This window comes from Pagrus pagrus, assembly GCF_965226575.1.
Source record: "Pagrus pagrus genome assembly, chromosome: 9".
Lineage (NCBI taxonomy): Eukaryota > Metazoa > Chordata > Actinopteri > Spariformes > Sparidae > Pagrus > Pagrus pagrus.
In genome coordinates this window covers 26,798,150-26,818,920 of record NC_140193.1, presented here as the reverse complement: position 1 = coordinate 26,818,920, position 20,771 = coordinate 26,798,150, and the positions used below count along the sequence as shown (strand labels likewise).

The window sequence follows — 20,771 nt, the reverse complement described above, 5'->3', positions numbered from 1 at the left end:
TAGTTCAAATGAGCACTTTTTGGTTCAGGTGGCCCATGTGAAAGCAGAGCGAGACATCCTGGCTGAGGCAGACAACGAGTGGGTGGTGCGTCTCTATTACTCCTTCCAGGACCGTGACAGCCTCTACTTCGTCATGGACTACATCCCCGGAGGAGACATGATGAGCCTGCTCATCCGAATGGGAGTCTTCCCCGAACCACTGGCACGCTTCTACGTGGCGGAGCTGACACTGGCCATCGAGAGCGTCCACAAGATGGGCTTCATCCACCGCGACATCAAGCCCGACAACATCCTTATCGACCTGGACGGACACATCAAGCTGACAGACTTTGGCCTGTGCACGGGCTTCCGCTGGACACACAACTCCAAGTATTACCAGAAAGGTGAGTGTCCTTCTTGTGAAGAGTCTGTGAGGGTGCAATGGATTTTGTAAATATGCAACCTTGTAACATCTAACAATACACTAATGAAAGTACTATTCACAGATTCTTATTAAAACTACATCTCACTGACTTCTAATGGAGAATCAGATTTCATATAGATCTTTCAGATCTCCAGCTAATCCAGGCAGTGTGTTATGTTAAACAGCATTGTTCCCCTTCTTCTGTTTCCAGGGAGCCACGTCAGACAGGACAGTATGGAGCCCAGTGACTTCTGGGACGACGTGTCGAACTGTCGCTGTGGCGACCGTCTGATGACACTGGAGCAGCGCGCCAACCGGCAGCATCAGCGCTGCCTGGCTCATTCACTGGTGGGAACACCAAACTACATTGCACCGGAGGTGCTGCTGCGCAAAGGTGGGTGAAAATATGATGGATAACTGCTGCACAACCTATTATTTGGATATTTAACCACCACAATATAAGAGTTTAGACACTGCTGCTTTGTGTAAAGGCAGCCAATCAGTAGCCTGTTTCACACAGAGACACTGTTATGAGTAGCTCATGGTTGGAAAGAGAATACATGTAATGGCCGGCAGGGATGAAGTTTAAAGAATTTAAAGGTAATCACGATAGGTTAGCATCTGTTGTGACAGGTGACAATAACTTAATAATCTTTTTGTATTATAATTCTAACAGCCTCTCTGGACAGAAGTGTGAGAAGAGTTAACTTTGTTTTAGTGCTGTACCACCAGACTACAGAGCAGCTTCTGACCTCATGCCATCATCAGCATTCCACCATAAAAAAAATGTTTAAAATTTGTCTGACCCAGATGAGTCAGAATCCAACCTGGTGACAGTCATTAAGAATAACTGTTCTAATTATACAGAATCTCTGTGATGGTTGTCTTTGCTCATGTCTAGTTATCAACATTAAATTAAGATTGTTTCATAATCAGTTAGAAGTTCCTTTTCAGTACATATAAATGTCACAGGAAAACAAACCCGGCTAAAATGGATTTTTCTTTCATTTCAAATTGTGACAAAAGTGTCTCTGCCAAATTGACGTTTTTATTTTAGGTATTAGATTTCTCTTATCCTGTAAATCAAAAATAGAATACTTAGACAACCTATCCATAAATACTGGAACAGACCGTTTTTTGTTGTGTTGAACACGGAAGAAACTGCAGCCTTGTTTTTGTCCTACAGTTGAAAATAATTGTACTATGTATTAAAAGGGCTACGAGTTCTACACTGTTGATCCTGGTGTAATGTTAACATCTCTAGCCAGGCTTCATTGTTTGAGTGTGTACTTCATACGCATACTAATTATGCTGAATTGTGTGGTATGTTTGTCTCGAAAATGAGAGGACCTACAGATGAATCTCATACTTGTGTCTTGTGTGCAGGTTACACCCAGCTGTGTGACTGGTGGAGCGTGGGAGTGATCTTGTTTGAGATGCTGGTGGGACAGCCACCCTTCCTGGCCCCAACACCTACAGAGACTCAGATCAAGGTCAGTGAAGGAGAAAAATACCCTACACTTTGGCTCATAAATGAAATTATTGACGAATAAGTGAATGTCAGCCTGGTGTCCCTGGATCAGTTCAGTTGCAGTAGGCCAGGTCAATTAAACAGTGCCACATTGTATCTGCCGTCCTACGTCTCTCTAGGCAACTCCCAGGTATGAATGAGTCTTTGGACATCATCTTTGGAGCCTGTCACCAAATCTCTGCAGGGTTTCCTCCCTTTACTTAGTTTGTTTGGCCAGGTGAGAGCATGGCCATTTGAAATCGCACCACAGTGGCAGTGACAGTGGCACCAAATAACAACACAGTGACAAAACTTTGAATCTGAGGACAGAGACAGGAGAAATACAGTGTAGTTTGTTAGAAGTTAGAATTCACTCTGAACCAATGACAGGAATTTACTTCAATTTCTCTGGGTTCATGCATAAAAGACAGATACCATTCGTCATGCAGTCAGAATGCATGAATCAGAAAAGCAAACACAAATCCAGCAGCTCAGCACAAACACCTCATCTGTCTCTGTTCTCACCAAGCAGTAAAGATCCTCTAGAAAACCAAACAATCCTTCGACTTGGAAAATAAATTAAAGTTAGCATAAATGCTTAACGTACATTAATTTCTGTTTTCCATGTCATGCTTTTCTGTTTAAGACCTACTGCCATATCCATTATACAATATATACAATAGTGAATTTAAAAAATGGCCACAACTTTCTTGCTACTAACCAACCCTGTTCTGTTATGTTGTTGCCATCTGCTGTGGTGGACCAGTATAGCTGACAATGGCTAATACTGTGGTCATGGAAAGATCCAATAGAGCCACTGTACTATACACTGTACACCGTACATGCGCCCCTATTGACCAGCCACCACTGGGATAGCCAAGAAGAACAAAAACTGCTTTACTTACAGTCAGACTGAAATGAATAACCGAGAAGGGGAATGATACTCTGACAAAGTTGTAACCTTTGTTAAAGGGTCAGTTCAGCCAACTCATTACACCAAGCACCATCCCAGTGTCCCTTGCGGCATATAGCCAACAGAATCACAAGCTGTTTTTGGAACAATGTGACCCTGAACAAGTCAAATACAAAGAGTCAAAGTTGTAGTTGACTAGAGCAATCTCAGCGCAGTGTTCACCCAGTAGCTGTCCTGGAGCTTTCCAGAGTATATGAACTGCTTCCTGTTTACAACGGTGTGCGCATGCCCAGTGTGCATAAAAAAGCATGGGATATGCATTTTCAGGTGTGTTAGTGAGAAACGAGATTATTTCTGAAAATGGTGCTAAAACACCAGTGTTTTTAAAAACCTGTTTCCAAAAATACCAGTGTATGTGTGAACTAGGCCTCAGACAAACACCATTTCTAAGGTCTGATTGAACTTATACTCAAGACTTATACTCTTCTTGAGTATAAATCATACAGATTGATTATTTAAGTATGATATGAGCATCTGACATTGTAACTGTAGTAACCTCTTTTGTTGTGTGTATTTTGTCTCTCCCCTCTAAAGGTCATTAACTGGGAGAGCACCCTGCAGGTGCCTGCCCAGGTCAAACTGAGCCCAGAGGCCATCGACATCATCGGCCGTCTCTGCTGCTCCGCAGAGGAACGCCTGGGTGCTAATGGTGCCGGCGAGATCAAGGCTCACCCCTTCTTCACCCAGATGGACTTCTCCAGCAATCTGCGGCAGCAACCGGCCCCGTACCGGCCCAAGATCGCCCACCCGATGGACACATCCAACTTCGACCCTGTTGAGGAGGAGGGCGGCCCTGGGGCATGGAGCGACAGCGGGGACAGCACCCGGGCGCTGGACTTGCTCTGCTCCCCGCACGGGAAGCACCCAGAGCACGCTTTCTACGAGTTCACCTTCCGCAGATTCTTCGACGATAACGGATGTCCCTTCCGCTATCCTAAGCCACCTGAGTCCAGTGAGGTGCTGCCAGGCATCACTGGAGCCACCTGCATGGGCCCAGAAGAGGAGGACGAGCAAGAAGAAGAGGAGGAGGAGGAAGAGGATGATGACGAGGAGGAGGGAGAGCAGGGTGAGGGATGTGAGCCGGTGTACGTCTAGAGCTGCAGACTGACAGGCTCTATGTGTCTGTTACTGCGACTAATCATTCAGCTCACGACCCTCCCAGCTGCCACTGCTCTTCCTCTGTGTATGTGTCTGTGTGTATTTATGCATATCTGGCATGTGTGATTGTTAAGTTGCAGGACTGACGAACATTGCCACCTTGTGGAGTCTAAAGTCCGATCCACAGTGACTTTAAATACAAAACTCCCCTGATCCGGGACCAAGAACCAACATTCTGTGTGTGACTGACTGCATCAAGGGTGAAGCATATGTGGTTAAAAGAACTGTACAGGTTAAAGGAGAGTTAATATTCTCGGGAATGTAAGGATGTCTGATCGCAGACAAGATTCCTAATTTGAGGACTGCTTCTGGTTCTTCCAGCGGTTCCTTGTCCCATTCCTTCCACCCTTGGTCTTACGGACAGAGCTACTTCCTGTTTTACCCGAGCTGCTTTACACTCGAATATTGGACACGGCAATGTGAAGAGTGGAACCAGTTTACTCGTTGATCGTGGGGGTAGGGGCGGGGGTTAGGGGCTGAATATGCAACACGCCTCTTTCACAGCTGCTGCAAAATAAGCTACAAAGACACATGCATGTACATGCACACACTCACGCTCACGTATTCAGCACAGGTCGTGCTCGGTTATAAAGGGTGTAAAAGGCTTCGGTCTCTGCAGGTGGAACTCATTGTCCATATTTAGGTTTCAAGGAGTTGGCTCAGACTAGATGGGCGAACAAATTAGGGCTGCGACTAACAATTATTATCATTGTCGATTAATCTTTTGATTAATTGTTCAGTTGTTTGGTCTTTAAAATGTGAAAATGGTGAAAAATGTGTTTCCCAAAGTCCAAGACGACGTCCTCAAATGTCTTGTTTTGTCCGCAACCCAAAGATTTTCAGTTTACTGTCAAAGAGGAGGAAAGAAACCAGAAAATATTCACATCTAAGGAGCTGGAATCAGAATTTTGCCTTTTTTTTTCTTTAAAAAAAAACCTCAAAAACCGTTGGAGATTCATTTAATAGTTGACAACTAATTGATTAATTGTTGCAGCTATTGAACAAATTCTCCCAGTTTCCGACTGTCACACAAACATTTTGCAGAAATCTTGGGTGTAAGAAAAATGCGTAATTTGACAGAAATCAGCTTTCAACTTTTCTGGATTTCTATGTTTCCAGTTTATATTTCGGCCTTTGTAGCAGATCAAATATCAGAAAATTAGAGTCAGATCAACCAGACAAAGTATTTTTGGTTGTACCATCTGTCTTACATATCAACAGCTGCTACATTTTGTGCCAACATGGAGCCGGTCCCTTCTTCCCTCAGAGGTTGCTGTTACAGATACCTTGTGTTCATGAAATACTTCCTCTACCCTTACTGATCATTTCAAAGGTCACCTCCAAAAGATCCTTAACCTACTGTACATAGGCACAAAGAGTGTATATAGGGTTTGGATTGGGCTCTAAAAATCAGGTCCAATTGTGTTTTAGACTGATCCAAGACTGAACCACTGTAGCATTCATTGAGCCCAAGCCTTATTAAAACCAGATATTCACTGTTGGCCTGACATGCAGTGAATTTCTGCTCAAAAATGACGGGACGAGTTGAATCAGATGAAAAATGTTCCTGCCATGAAATGATACTTTTTGTTTACGGGGGACAGATTGCTTTTGTTAGCAAAAACACATAGTTTATGTTAAGTAAAAGAGCAGTTGTATAGAATAAAACCAAACCTGATTTAAGAAAATTCAGATAAATCAGATAAGGGCAGGTGTGAACCTGTCGGGTCTGATGAGGCTTTGTTGGTTTCTGACTGAGATTCAAAGCTCTAACACACACACACACACACACACACACACACACACACACACACACACACAAAGATGCACATTTTACAGCTATTTTGCAAAGATGAGTCCCACAGTTGCATTGTAACTTAACCAGCCTCCTCTGTCTTCTGGAGGCAGTCATGAAAACACAAAGCAACATGTTCTTACAACAGCAAACATGTGATAGTATGACTATGTGCAATACAAAAAATACATTATATTTAGTTTTCTAAACACTTAATATCCTTTTGAACGTTTAGTACTGTAATGTACAAATATATTGGTTTATATATATTTTCTCTTTTCAGTTACAACATGCTGCTTAATATTGTGGTTAATATTATTTACATTATTATTATAATTGTTCTTACATGTGTACCTGTTTTCTTTTGTTGTGGCTTAAAGAAGTGTTGGCTTCAGTGCCAAGTGTGCTTGGGTTTTGAAAGTAATGAGCCATGTGCCTTTCTAATTGAATGTTGGAGCACGCGTCGGAGGAAACAATGGTGACGATCAGTGTTTGCAGAACATCGATGGTAGACTCTTCACCTCCTGCAGCCAGGCTGGTCCTGACCGCAGGAGAAGAGGGTGTAAAGGAGTCTGGTTCAGGAAGAGATGGAACAGAGTAGATAAAAGTTAGAGGAGGAGGAGGAGTGAGGAGTGAGGCAGGTTGGATTCAGGAAATGTAATTTGAAAAAAAAAGAATGAATAGCTTTCTCTATTTTACAAAACTTCAACAAAGAGTTAGTGTTTGGTACATTTTCTTTATTTATCCGACATGACCACAAGTTTAAGTGTTGATTAACTCTGTCTTTTTACTACAGACCTGTGCCATGTTCTGCTGCCCAGCAGACGACACTATCGTCCAGTACCTTCTTGCTTATTGACAATCAGTAAACGGTAACTGCTCTGTGTCAAACCGAACTGTTTGGTCAATTCAGACCAAACTCTTCCAACAGTATTCAGAATTTGACTTAATGACTGGGAATGCTAAAGGAGTCTGAACTTTTAAGTGATTCTCTGATGCAGAATGATGGAAAATGTGTGGATCAGACTTGTTACAAGAGCTTTTTTTTTTTACTTTGCTTGACAATGTATTGAAAGTTTGTTTTTTCTGTAAATGTGCCTTGTGTTCTAAAGTGAGCATCTTAAAAGATTGCCTTCTTATTATCATCTCTCTTTCACAGACCTCTTTTACCTGTTATTCTTCCGATTTGGGGAAGTTGACTGAGCGCACTCTGTTTCACACACTGGCTTTGTTTACATGCACCAACAAAATTTGTCTTTTTCTCGTCAGCAACATATGTTAAATAGACTTAGATGAGGCAGAAGTTGAGGGAAAGTCTGCACAATAAATTACAACTCCTGACATCAAAGACTGATGAGATGTATAACCTGAAAGTGTTTTCTCTTAAAGGGGTGATTTGTAAGATATGAGCAGAATTTGTTAAAAAAATAAACTCACATTAACAACAGATTGCGAAGAAACAGAAACAACAACATAACAGTTGTGATGTTATGTTAAAGATGTTTAGTACGTCTATCAATGAGTTGCAGAAATGTCTACAGAGGTCCAGGAGAACTCCAGTCAGCTGATAGGGCACTAGCTCCATGGCTAACTGAGTTGAGCAGCTAAAGGCGGTTAGTCCCCAGGGTTAGGGTTAGACCCTACAAAGCTGCCTGAGATAGCTACAGCAGAGTATAGTGAGCAGCAGTTGTCAGTTACTCACTGCCCCCTATATTTCTGGAGCAACCTTCGCACTCTTGCCGTATTTTACACACCACCCTTTAAAGTCACGCGAAAAATACTAATCGGATGTCATTTTCTATAACTCAGTGTATTTGTGGTTGCAACATATCGTTTTAGGAAAGGGAAACAGGGTTTTCACCGCTGTACAGTGCTGAAACTCAGGTCATGTTAAATTCATAAAGCTGCTCTTTTTTCATTTTTGAGGTGGATTGTTTAAATTTTAATTTACATTTTTTATTTCATATAAATTATATTCAGACTGACAGATTTGTTGCATGGATACACAAAAAAGCTAACATGATCATGATGTGAAAGAGCCTATTTTTGCTCTTTGTCATGTGCTTAATGGTGGATTTAACTGGACTAAAGTCAGTATCCTGCATGTAAACAGAGCCAGTGCTGCCTGTGAGCTGCCCACTGTCTTTTACAAAGCAGCACCGGTGGAAGACAAATGGATAAAGTGCCTTGCTCAAGGGCTCTGTCATTAAGATAAAGGCTGGCAGGTGCTGCTCTCTCACTCTTCCCCATTCAGTTTTTCCTCAGCTGGTCCAGACGTCAGACCAGACGTCCTTCCATATCTCTAAACCTCTGTTTGGCTGCGTTGCCAAGCCACATCGACCAGGACTGACCGCTTCATGAAAAATAGCTTTATATGGAGAGCCGCAGCTCTCTGCAGAGTGTGAGTTCCACAAAGTGTGTGAGGTGTTTCCTGGATGTGTTTTTTGCTTTTGGTTTCTAAGGTTAGAGAGTGACGACTGACAATCTTTAACTGACTTGATATGCTTCGATCTGATTTCTTCACGAGACTTACTTGTGTATCCTTTTAATTTTGTATTTCTACTCTGAGGAGCCTCTTTTTGTCTTTGATGCTCCTTAATGTATGATGCAATTCTGTTACTCTTGAATTTATATTTATACAGATATACATATTTTTTGTATCTTTTTCCCCTTTTTTTTTCAATTTCCCTTGTGCTAATGTTCAAACATCCATGTCTACGCAGTATTATAGATGATGTAATGTGGACAGCTATCTCTTTTTTTACATTTATGTATGAACTGAGAATTTGTAAAAATGCTTTCACAGTCCTTGTGTGTAAAATGTATGTATAAATTAAATTAACCAACTTGGACTTGTGCATTATTTTTGTTCATTAATGTGTGAACGGAATGTGATTGATTAACTTGATAATCATTTTTAACTCTTATTTTTTTGTTTTATTTTTCTTATTCATAGCCCGAGTGTTAGATAGCGTACATATCAAATTTGATTTTTTTTTTTTTTATTGAATTACATCTCTGTTGGCTTTAATCTCTACAAAGTTAATCCATCTGAATTCAGTTTACTTATCCTTTTATTTAAGAAAAGATTTCTGCCCTTTAATAGAGTGCAATGATAGAAGTTAGGCAGTGATAGTTAAGGGAGATAAATAATTACTTATAATAGACTAATACATTTTGTGGGGCTACAGATTATTGTGAATTGAAATCTTATTCTATTTTTGACATTTGATACAAGTTAATTTACTATACTTTATCTCACTGAGGCTGACAGCAAAACCACAACATAAAGCTAGTTAAGGGGACACTGTGCGGTTTTGGAAAATATTTAACTTTAAAAGTTTTATTTAGTTTGTTTAGGCATGAAAATCGATCAATGAAGATTATGTATCTTCTGATTAAAATATTATATGATATTGTATTAGTAATATTATAACTAATGCATTAACATGAAAGCAACAGTATAATGTAGTTAATCGAAACTATAAAATTGGTATATACAAATGTGTACTCTATTTACATCATACTAGTATCAACTCTTGTATGTAAAGGCATAATCTGTAAAGTATAGCTATGAATCAAATGTGAAGTAAAAAAAACTGCTGAAGCTTAAAGTTGCAAATATCAAAAGGAAATATTTATTATTACATAAACTGCAAGCTATCTTACATGCTGCTTCTTACATACAGGTTTTGGTCTTGAGCTATAATTAAATCTTTCTGGGACGATATTTCAGCAGAAATGAACAATAAATGCTTATCCATCCTTTTTCTTCTACTTTTGGGGGACATTTGGTTCTCTGCAAGGAAATGTATAACATTTGAATGGATTGAGTGGGAGACTCTTACAGTTGACATGTGGTACAATTAAATAATTAGGATTTAACCCCTAGAAAGGGTCCCAGCAGTCCTGAGAGGCAGTGAAAGGAAATTTAGTCAAATATAGAATCATTTCTTTAATCGTGTACCACAAGCTGTCATGGAAATATCTTGATTTTCTACCAAATGTTTTATTATATAGTCATAATGTGTTGTTATCAAATAAATGTTATCTGGGTTGATGGGATTGGGATGGAGGGGAGGGGAGGCGCTGTCAGTGTACTTTTGTTTGTCTTTTATGTATGATGTAAGTGGGTTCACTTTAAAATAACAATAAAGCACACTATGAGACCAGAGGAAATATAAGTACAAGAACTTAAAATTGGACAGTGAAGTACTTTGATGCTTTCCTCTATTGCTCTGTATATTATTATTATTATTATTATTATTATTATCATTGATATGACTAGCCTACATTTGATAATATTATTTTCATTAAATGCTCGATACAAAAAGTTTGCACAATTAACTTTTATTTTAACTCAACTGGTTATACAGCCTGTGTCGGATCTAATGCGTTAATGTGCTATTTGGATATTTATCTAAGACATAACAATCCTGAATTGACCCGAGTGTACATGTGTTTGCCTGGATTACATAACCCCCTGGCTGCACGCTGAGGTTGTCGGGTTGAACCCTGCCGGGTACCAGCGCTGTAATCCCACAATGCAGAGCGCATGGCGCGTCATTGGAGAGGGACGATGATGGCGGCGGTCGGTGCACCAGAAGTGATCACACAGCTGGAAAGCGCTGCCAAAGTTTTAATGGTGAGAAATTCCACGTTGTTTTGTAGCCATGAGGAGGGCGGCACGTATCTGTTAACTTTGTGTCGGGTGGAGTTTGGTGGTTGGAGACTCCCGCGGTTGTTTGCTTCTTCCCGGTTTTTGTTGATAATGTGTTCAGTTTTCACCGGAGGAGCGCTGTGAGAGCGATGCGTGGCGCCTTGCCTTACCTTACCTTACCCTGGCTGTCTCCATCCCGTCAAAATCCGCTCATCGTCGATAACATTCCCCCTGTCTTCATTTCCGTCCTTCCTCACATGAGCCACCGCCACCACCCTCGTACATAACCCCGGGTCTGGACTCTTTCCAGCGCGGCTCAGTTGTCCAGAAACTTCAGCGGCTCGTGTCGCGGTGCTCTCAGCCGTTAACGTTCCATCAAGTTGTACTGCCCTCAGCGGGGCAGCTGGAGCATCTCCGGGCTGTTAGTTTCTCCTGTAACCGCTGTTGAGCCGCTCCGGTTTGTAGCTTTAGCTTCTCCTGCACCTCCTAAAATACTCATTTAGAGCCAGTGTTTACCTCTTTGCCCTCTCTCAGCACCACCAGCCTGCTCTGGTATAAAACAGAGGGAAAACACACAAGCTAGGAGCAAGTGGCTAACCATGTGCATGTCAGCAGTGTGTTAGAAACATCAGCTAGCTAGAGCCTGTTACTGCTCTCTGCCATTTTGCTTCCCCTTGTTATGGTTTATAAACTGGACGTAATGGACTCTGTTGTCCTGTTCAACTATGATACTAAGGTATTAGTCTCTTCATGTGAACACCACAGCAGCCATACAACTGTTCACCCTCACATTTACTCAGCAGGTGTCTCCTGCATGGATGTTAACTGTGTCTGGCACTGTGGGTGTTAATGTGTACAGTTACTGTCAGACTGACCATGGCTGTAACAAGAAGCTGCATCATGTGTTAACATTCAGTAATGACTGAATATAAAACACATTCATGCAGTTGTCAGTCTGATATTATGTCTGTTTCAGGTAGATTTTTATTACATTGTAAAGAACAGCTTGCCTTGACAGACAGCCACTTGAGAAAACTTCAACTCTGTTGTTTCCTTCTGAATGTCAGATCAGATATTGTACTCATTCACACCCTGTACTAACTCTTTCCCTTTTTTTAGAATATTTTATAGTAGGGCTCGACCAATATGGCTTTTTCAGCGCTGATTTGATTATTAGTAAGTACATAATTATTAGCAGCAGTTTCAGATTATTCAGTGCTTATAAGCAGTTAATTGTAAAGTGTTACCAATCAGATATTACTGTAGGTGAGACATTGTGTGACAGGATGCTGCATCAGCCAAAGTAGCACATTTTTAAATAAGATTATTTTATCAGCAATCTGACAGAAAACTCACCGACTCCAGTAATTGGAAAAATGCTGAATATCTGTCCTGATAATCAGCCAGGCCGATAAAGGGTCTACCCTTATTTTATAGCCTTTTTGCCTCTAGTGGACAGTTTATAGAGTAGGGACGGATATGAAAATAAGTGTAGTGACCAAGATTACTTTACTTACTCAAAGTTAGCTCCAGCCACTAGGCCTTGGCAATGTGCAAAATTTTATATCACCCAAATCTCGCGATAGACGATATCACTGTCCTACGGCATGGACAACATGTAGCCTCATTCAGATCCCTTGGCTCACCATTTTCTCCCACTTTAAATGGGAGATATTGCCAAACTGGTGAGCTGGCGTTCTTAGAAACTAAGTCTGTAAGTTACAGAGCTGCATGCATGCTGCTACATCAGGCCAGTTAACCTGTAGTAACCACCACCAGCCCGGCTACATTCACAAATATTCGTCAAATATAAACGCAGCTTGTCTCCGCTGCCACGACAGCTTTCGTTTCAGACTAAAAACCTTAAGATGCTGTAACAGCTGTTCATTATTTGATATATAAAAATATCACGTATGAAAGCAAATATCTGCCAGCCACCAGCCAAATACAGGTCAAATATGTCACTTGCTGGTAGATTGGCTTCTCTCACCAGCTGTAAAAGAAGGGTGATCGATTGATTGACTGGTAACATTTGAACATTAGGGTAGCCATTTGGCCAGTGGACAAAAAAGTCTGCACCTTTTTTTATACTCGCCTATATGTGATTTCCATACAAGTTGTGAGCCTTTTTTTTAGCCCAGCCTTTATTCTAGCTTGTCCAGTTATGGGGGCTGCATGGTGCGGTGAAAAAAAAAAAAAAAAAGGTATTGCAATCATTTTGACAATATTACAATATGAGTAATCACAACTTTGACTGAAAAAAATCAAAAATCAAAATCTTGATGATGTGACATTTGTTGTGTAGGGGTGTAAATCTTTGGGTGAATCTTCGATTCGATTCCGATTCTTAGGGTCACGATTCGATTCAACCGATTCTCGAGTCAAATGATTCTCGATTCAAAAATTGATACAGTGCATAGTGTGTTAAGGCAAATTATGGCATCAAAACAATACAGTTTGTATAAGATAATGTGATTTTTAAACAAACTGATTCCAATGATGTAATCACACAAAGGCAAACATTAAAAAAAGGTAACATTTATTCATGCTAAACAAATAAAAACTTAGTTACTGTACAAGAAATAACTTGCATAAATAAAATTGCCTAAATAAAAGCTCAGGCCAGCTGCCTGAGCTTCCAGAAGTTACAAAAATAAACTGTACACAAATAACACAAATTGGTGTTTTGTGTGATTTTTCAAAATATAAAAATTGATTTTTGAAGTTTATGAATCGATTCAGAATTGTGGATGATTAGATTCGCGATTCTTATGTGAATTGATTTTTTTCCCCCACCCCTATTGTTGTGTATGTACAATCTGGAGAACAAAATTTGTAACCATGGCAACTGTACAGCACTGGTACTTCTTTATAATGCTGTTTGTCACACATTTTAACTTTATCAAAAAATTGCTGCTTCTGCATTTTGAATTGCATTTGGCAAAATTGCAATTTCAGCAATATTCTATTAACTTTGCAGCCCTGGCTGTTATTAATTCAAAATAAGATACAGTCAATACATTTCTTTGTAGCAGGATAGGGGAATTATCTTTTCCTTTATCCATCAGTATCTTTTCTTCATTAGAATGAGAGGATTTTAGGGCAGTGGGACTAGAACTTGGTTGTAGCTTCCCTGTGTCAGTGCAGTGGAGAATGAAACAAACAAACAACAACAACAACCAAAAGATTCCAGTGGTTTCCCAGACTGGCTTGGAACATTTTGTAAAAGATGTTTTGGTTGACTCTGTTGTGAGTAAAATGACCTGTTTGGTTATGAAAATGTGCACTGTGTAGGCTAAATATACGATTCTACAAGTTGATACTGTCAACACTATTGGATATGCTAGTGTCAGTGATTACATAGTCAGGTGAACTTTCAATTCAGTTGTGATTTGGAATAAAACTCAGTGATACAAGTGCCAAACATCAGAATGGGCTGTAGTAATAAACATAGATAGAACAAAACGATTTACCTTTTCTATGTCAACCCACAATGAACTCCAAAGGGACTGATGTTTGCACATTGGATCGATACGGTTGCCCTTTAGAGGTGATGTATTAATTGATTTTATTTTTTTGGGCCACTTTGAGGCAGCGCAACATTGACATACTCTCACCATGTGGAATAGGGCTGTCACGACATCAGATTTTCACTACATGATTGTCCTGGCCAATTAAATTCACAATAACGATACTATTGTAACATATATAAATTTTTTTTTTATTTAAATGCTGGCAATCAAATCTATCTTTATCATGGTTTACTGTGTTTTATCTGTTTTTTTAGTGAATAAAATACCCTCAAAATTGTAGGGAGGTGGAGAGAGAGTCTGTAAACATAACTGTTGAAAAGAATGTACAAAAAGAACACAGTTACTATCAATTACTCAATTACTGGAGAAAAGGCAACCAGATGAACTCCTAAACAAAAGATGCACCAGGCCAATCACTAGATTATTATGTTATTATATTTGTATTATAAACACAGTATCAGTATTTAATATTTTTTTAATATCACGTTTATTGTGAATATCGTGTTATTGCAGCAACTTAAATATAAAAAGTTAACTATACATTTATACAAAACCATACATTTATTAATTAAAAAGTTTATTGCAAACAGGAAACAGTTGATGTAAAGCAAACACGGAGCAGCATTATCATTCTTTCTCAGGCCACTTGATGAATTTAAGTCCAGTAGTCACTCTGCTTTGAGCTCTGCTCTTCTTCCAACTGACTCCTGAACTACAGTGCATTCAGACAGTATTCAGACCCCTTCCTTTTTTCACATTTTGTTATGTTGCAGCCTTATGCTAAAATCATTAAAATTATTTTTTCCCTTATTAATCTACACCCATAATGACAAAGCAGGAACAAATAAATTGCACATTTATTAAAAAGGATAAACTGAAATATCACATTGACATAAGTATACAGACCCTTTAATCAGTACTTGAGTTGAAGTACCTTTGGCCGCGATTACAGCATCGATTCTTATGTATGACCAGGCAAGCTTTGCATACCTGGATTTGGGGATTTTCTGCCGTTCTTCTCTGCAGATCCTCTCAAGCTCTGTCAGGGTGGATGGGGACCGTCAGTGGACAGCCATTTTCAGGTCTCTACAGAGGTGTCCGATTGGGTTTGAGTCAGGGCTCTGGCTGGGCCACTCAAGGACATTCACAGAGCTGACTCTAAGCCACTCCTGCGTTGCCTTGGCTGTGTGCTTAGGGTCATTGTCCTGTTAGAAGGTGAACCGTAGGCCCAGTCTGAGGTCCTGAGCGCTCTGGACCAGGTTTTCATTCAGGATATCTCTGTACTTTGCTCCGTTCAGCTTTTCTGCCACTTAAAAACACCCCATAAGCATGATGCTGCCAATGCTTCACCGTTGGGATGGTATTGGGCAGGTGATGAGCGGTGCCTGGTTTCCTCCAGACATGACACTCAGAATTGAGGCCAAATTGTTCAATCTTGGTTTCATCAGACCAGAGAATCTTGTTTCTGAGTGTCCTTTAGGTGCTTTATTGCAAACTCCAAGCAGGCTTTCATGTGTCTTTCACTGAGGAGAGGCTTCCATCTGGTCTAGTCATCCCAGACTGGTGGAGTGTTGCAGTGATGGTTGTCTCTCTGGAAGTTTCTCCCATCTCCACACAGGATCTCTGGAGCTAAGCCAGAGTGACCATCGGTTCTTTGTCACCTCTCTTACCAAGGTACTTCTCCCCTGATTGCTCAGTTTGGCCAGGTAGCCAGCTCTAGGAAGATTCCTGGTTGTTCCATACTTCTTCCATTTAAGAATTATGGGGGCCACTGTGCTCTTGGGGACCTTCAATGAAGCAGACATTTTTTTGTAGCCTTCCCCAGATCTGTGCCTCGACACAATCCTGCCTCTGAGCTCTGCAGGCAGTTCCTTCGACCTCATGGCTTGGTTTTTGCTCTGATATGCATTGTCAGCTGTGAGACCTTATATAGACAGGTGTGTGCCTTTCCAAATCATGTCCAATCAATTGAATTTATCACAGGTGGACTCCAGTCAAGAAACATCTCAAAGATGATCAAGAGAAATGGGAGGCACCTGAGCTAAATTTCACGTGTCATAGTAAAGGGTGTGAATACTTCTGTCAATGTGATATTTCAGTTTTTCCTTTTTAATAACTTTGCAAAATTTTTAAAATTCTTTTTCCGCGTGTCATTATGGTGTATTGAGTGTAGATTGATGAGGGGAAAAAAATATTAAAATTATTTTAGTGTAAGGCTGCAACATAACAAGATGTGAAAAAGTGAAGGGGTCTGAATACTTTCTGGATGCACTGTAGATGTCTGTCTCTTTAGCTGCTAAATGCCCTGTTATGTTCATCAGCTACACACTTTTGTCTGTCTGCTTTTGGTGGTGCTGGACATGTGGTGTACTATGGGTTTACCAGAACATTTTAGTTAAACAGCTGTCTGTTGTGGCTGATAATGATGCAGATGAGTGTGACGAGATTGAACAAAAACGGTAAAGTTGTGGACTGTCAAATCAAAACAGTTAACTGAAAGACGCTAAAACGCTTCAGTCAGAACTCTCCATGTCAGGTCATAAATCTGTTGGTTTGTCACTAAAAGCAAAACTTATTGACACTTTTAGCATTACACATATTAATTATTTATATGAGACTATTTATTAGTGCAGCTTTAAATATCTTGTCATCAAGATAAATATTCTGTGTTGTGTGTCTGCCATCCCATCACAGTATATAATGTGACTTGAAGTGTGTGTGTATGTGTGTGAGCCTGTCTGTGTTCGATAAAAGGGTCTTTCTTTCTGTGCTGCCTTCAGCCGCAGAGCTGCTTTTACTGCAATTAGGCCTGGAATGTGACTTTCTTGCAGAGCTGTATCATGGCGACACTCCTCAATAAAAGTGTGTGTGTGTGTGTGTGTGTGTACACATGTTGTGCTTTCTCACTCATACTCAGTGTATTTTAAGCTGTAATGCCTTTATTGTTGTTGTTCAGGCGGGTTGGCTTAGATGTTGTTGGTATTTCTGATGTAAAGACAAATACAATATTAATATCGGGGTGTTTGACAGTTACAGTCCTCGTATAGTACTCATTTTATAGTGAGCTGTGACTATGTACTGTACTCTCATACTATACAGTTTCTAATCTTAGCAAACCACTTACAGTGCCTCCTCTCCTGAGGGCAAATCTGTCCAGCTGCAAGGTTGGCTGTCAGTTAGCCAATCCGAGCACATATTTTAGCAGTTTTTTGGGTTTAACGCAGCAGCAATTTCAGTATGAAGGATATCCTCTGAATTTCTTGATTTGACAAAATTAGGAATAAAAATGGAGCTGTGATATTGAGCAGTGTTTGTGACACCTAAGGTGTGTGTGTGTGTGTGTGTGTGTGTGTGTGTGTGTGTGTGTGTGTGTGTTTTGTCTTTAAAATATGACTGCTCATAGAAAGTCTTTTAACCTTTTTCATATTTTAAGGCATGTTGTTGTTACTCCATGAGATTATGTAGCTAACTCACAATTTTGGAGAAATCGCCAACATGATCAAGAAAACACAAAACTAATTTAATCCTTCTTTTCTTCTGTAGTTGATGTTGGCAGTAAAATCTATAAATTTATGTCACAGATGTAGAGTGTTTAAACTATACACATGCACATTTTAAAGCATATAATAATAATCATGCTTCTATCAGGGTCTGTAGCACGGTGTGAACACGTTTTGCCACCAGACATTTCCATCTCTCATTGACTTTAGCGTATTCCACCAAGCAGCATCTTTAAAATCACAAATATAAACTTGAATTAGCTGTCCTTAGAAGTGTGGGAACTCAATTTTACTACAACTTGTATAGTAGAAGAACTAACTAAGAACTAAGCCTTGTCTATCTATGCTAAATGTTTGTGTGTGTTTTTTACAGGCACCGCCGTCCATGGTCAGCACAGAACAGAGGCAGCATGCTGAACACATATTCCTCTCCTTCAGGAAATCCAAATCCCCTTTTGCCATCTGCAAGCACATCTTAGGTAACTCTTGACTTTATCATATAGCCTGCACAGCTTATTTTAACTGACATGGTTCTATTAGAGGTTGGTGATTTGGCCTAAAAATAATATTACGATCTGTTAATCACAATCAACAATTTAATTTGTCATCTTTTTTTGTCAATATTGAAATGCCCTGAAGACTATAGACACACTTTAAATAGCCTATGAATTTCTCCAACACAATGATAGTTCTTTTTTTCTGGCACAAGCTCCTCATGTGCCATGTCTGTATCTTCAATTCACGCTGCGATGTTTACAATACATCAATGAGGTTATGCGAAGTTTGGAAGCCGAAGTAAGAGGACATTAAATATCACGATCTGGAGCTGATCCCAGCTGGTTCTGGAGCGAGACGGGGCACACCCTGGACAGGTTGCCAGTCAGTCACAGGGCTTACGAAAACACAGACAACCATTCATGCTGACACCCACACCTGCGGGCAATCTGGGATTGGATCAGTTTAAACAGTAAACAGCACTTTTTTTTCAATGACTAGTTGGTAAAGAATGCAGGTTACTGGAGAAGTGGGATAACTGCCAAGGACGTAAAATCCTTCATTGTGCCTTTACATTGTAACTGCATTGCATAATATATACATTTACATTTGTGTGCAGGCAAAATGTACTGGCTCACAAAGAAACCAGCAATGTATTTTAAACCATGGCTTCTCTTTTTTCCCACTTTATCTTTCTTCCTCCTTATATCTCTCTTCTCTCACCTCCATTCTTCCCTCTCCAGAGACCAGTAAGGTGGACTATGTGCTGTTCCAGGCAGCCACAGCCGTCATGGAGGCGGTGGTGCGGGAGTGGATCCTGCTGGAAAAGACCAGCATCGAGTCGCTGCGGGCATTTCTCCTCACCTACGTCTTACAGAGACCCAAGTAAGAAAGAAGGAAAGAGGCCTAATTAAACCTGTGTGTTTCTTCTCGAGGTATTGGTGAGTGGTAGGATTCACAAGAACATCGATTGACCTCACCTCCTGTTACATAAGTCTACAGCACAACAAATTGTGCATCTATGTAATTCAGGAGCCATTAATATTCATCAGCAAAACTTTTAAATCCCCCAGATATATTATGGTCTTTTTGATGAGCCAAATAATACAAAATATAAAATATATAAACCCACCATGTACTGTAAGCTGTAGTTAATTTATCTGGTTGATTATTTGTGCAAGTAAAGTTGATGCCATTTGAGATTGTTTCTCTTACAGGATTACTGAAATGATCTGTAGTCATTTTCTTGAATTGAATTGCATTTTCTTTTTACACAATTTGATCTAATAACGCAAGGTTTTATATGTAAAATAAGTCGGACAGTGGAACCAGATACGTTGAATGTCTTGGTCGATGTTAGAAATCTGTTGTTTCTTTATTCCTGTGTCCACTGGTATAAACAGAGAAGATGAGGACACATTCATTTGATGTGTATAAGTTACAGAAACTGGAATCCACCAAAGTCTCTGACCTGCTGCAGTGGCAGGTTACCAAAACCATGTTCAACAAACAAGCTTGAAAGATGCCTGTTTGCTTTTGTTTGATTAGACAGTGTTTTTTTAAAAAAGGACACAAAAATGCAATAAAGTTAGCCTTTTCAAGTGATGCAGGCCAAACAAAATAAGCTGCAGCCATGATTGCAACCTCAGACACTTCTATTTCACTTTTGTTTATCTTGCTGTCGTCGGTCCCTGCTGATCAGTTAACCTCATGTCTGTTCTACTTTCTGTAAGTTTCTCTGGATCTCTGTTTCCTCCAGCCTGCAGAAGTATGTCCGTGAGCAGATCCTGCTGGCTGTGGCGGTCATTGTGAAGAGGGGCTCTCTAGACAAAAGTGTCAACTGTAAAAGCATCTTTCATGAGGTCGGACAGCTCATCAGCAGTGGGAACCCCACCGTGGTGAGAATGGCCTGCAGATGTATCTATACATTATGTATTTTAATCCATGAATCCCAGTCACAATCATGATTGATCATTGTTCATATATATTTCATCGGAGTGCACCAATTTAGAAATGCAAGTAATGCAAAACTAAAATGAGCTTTTAACCAGATGTTTTTTTGTTTTTCTCGTGCATGACACATTAAGCGTCCTATTTTAAACGATTGATAGCGCTCGGTCTAAAGCACATGGTGCAAATGTGTTTCAGGCGTGTCCAGGTCAATTTTGCTAATTAAACGACAGATAATCTGATATACAGGATACAATACACTGAGGGACAGGTATGTGGTCCTCCACTCCTGGACCCTCTGCCGTCTCACAATCATCAACAACTCCCTTTGACTGCATATGAGCAGCAGAAACCATATGTGTATCTCTACATTAACATGCGCATTTGCACACGAGGAACAGCTGATAAACTTAATTATTTAAAACTCCTGACTCGCCCGCAGGGTCGGTTAGTATTTCATGTTAATTTGTGTCCAGAGGTCACACACACAGTCCAGATTCAGACAGTAAAATAGTTTGCTGTGAAGCAGCTGTCCTGAGATCCTGTCTAAAATATTTATTTCAGAAGCTAAAAGTTTGAAATCTGTTTCCTCTGGAGAGTTTCCTCTTCAGCTTTTAGTTTGGCTGATTAAATGTGTCTCGACATTTGTTACAGTGACATTATTGTGTTCATGGAAATGTTGAAATTAATTGAATACAGCCTCTCTGATCGCAAAATCAGAGTGTACACGTGTTGTGAATCCGCCTGTGTAGGTGCATCTTACTGTCTGAATAATGCGCTCTTTAAAAAGCAGC

The 20,771-nt window shown here is 40.1% G+C and overlaps 3 protein-coding genes across 4 annotated transcripts in view; 2 read left to right on the top strand and 1 right to left on the bottom strand.

Annotated features, from left to right (window-relative positions):
- lats2 (large tumor suppressor kinase 2) overlaps window positions 1-8,691 on the top strand; it is a 35,669-nt gene extending 26,978 nt beyond the window's left edge. For both annotated transcript variants that reach the window (XM_084362250.1, XM_084362251.1), the window contains 4 exons: window positions 29-383; window positions 615-797; window positions 1,790-1,896; window positions 3,421-8,691. In XM_084362250.1, coding sequence (XP_084218376.1) covers window positions 29-383; window positions 615-797; window positions 1,790-1,896; window positions 3,421-3,981 — 1,206 coding nt within the window. In that variant the 3' untranslated portion in view covers window positions 3,982-8,691. The remainder of the gene's footprint in view (window positions 1-28; window positions 384-614; window positions 798-1,789; window positions 1,897-3,420) is intronic.
- The window catches only part of cox17 (cytochrome c oxidase copper chaperone COX17), a 192,135-nt gene that overhangs the window by 80,816 nt on the left and 90,548 nt on the right, over window positions 1-20,771 (bottom strand). The gene's annotated exons all lie outside the window — the stretch shown is intronic.
- The window catches only part of xpo4 (exportin 4), a 64,730-nt gene continuing 54,336 nt past the window's right edge, over window positions 10,378-20,771 (top strand). The window contains exons 1-4 of the mRNA XM_084361981.1: window positions 10,378-10,484; window positions 17,906-18,011; window positions 18,771-18,912; window positions 19,787-19,925. Of these exons, the coding sequence (XP_084218107.1) occupies window positions 10,395-10,484; window positions 17,906-18,011; window positions 18,771-18,912; window positions 19,787-19,925 (477 nt within the window). The 5' untranslated portion in view covers window positions 10,378-10,394. The remainder of the gene's footprint in view (window positions 10,485-17,905; window positions 18,012-18,770; window positions 18,913-19,786; window positions 19,926-20,771) is intronic.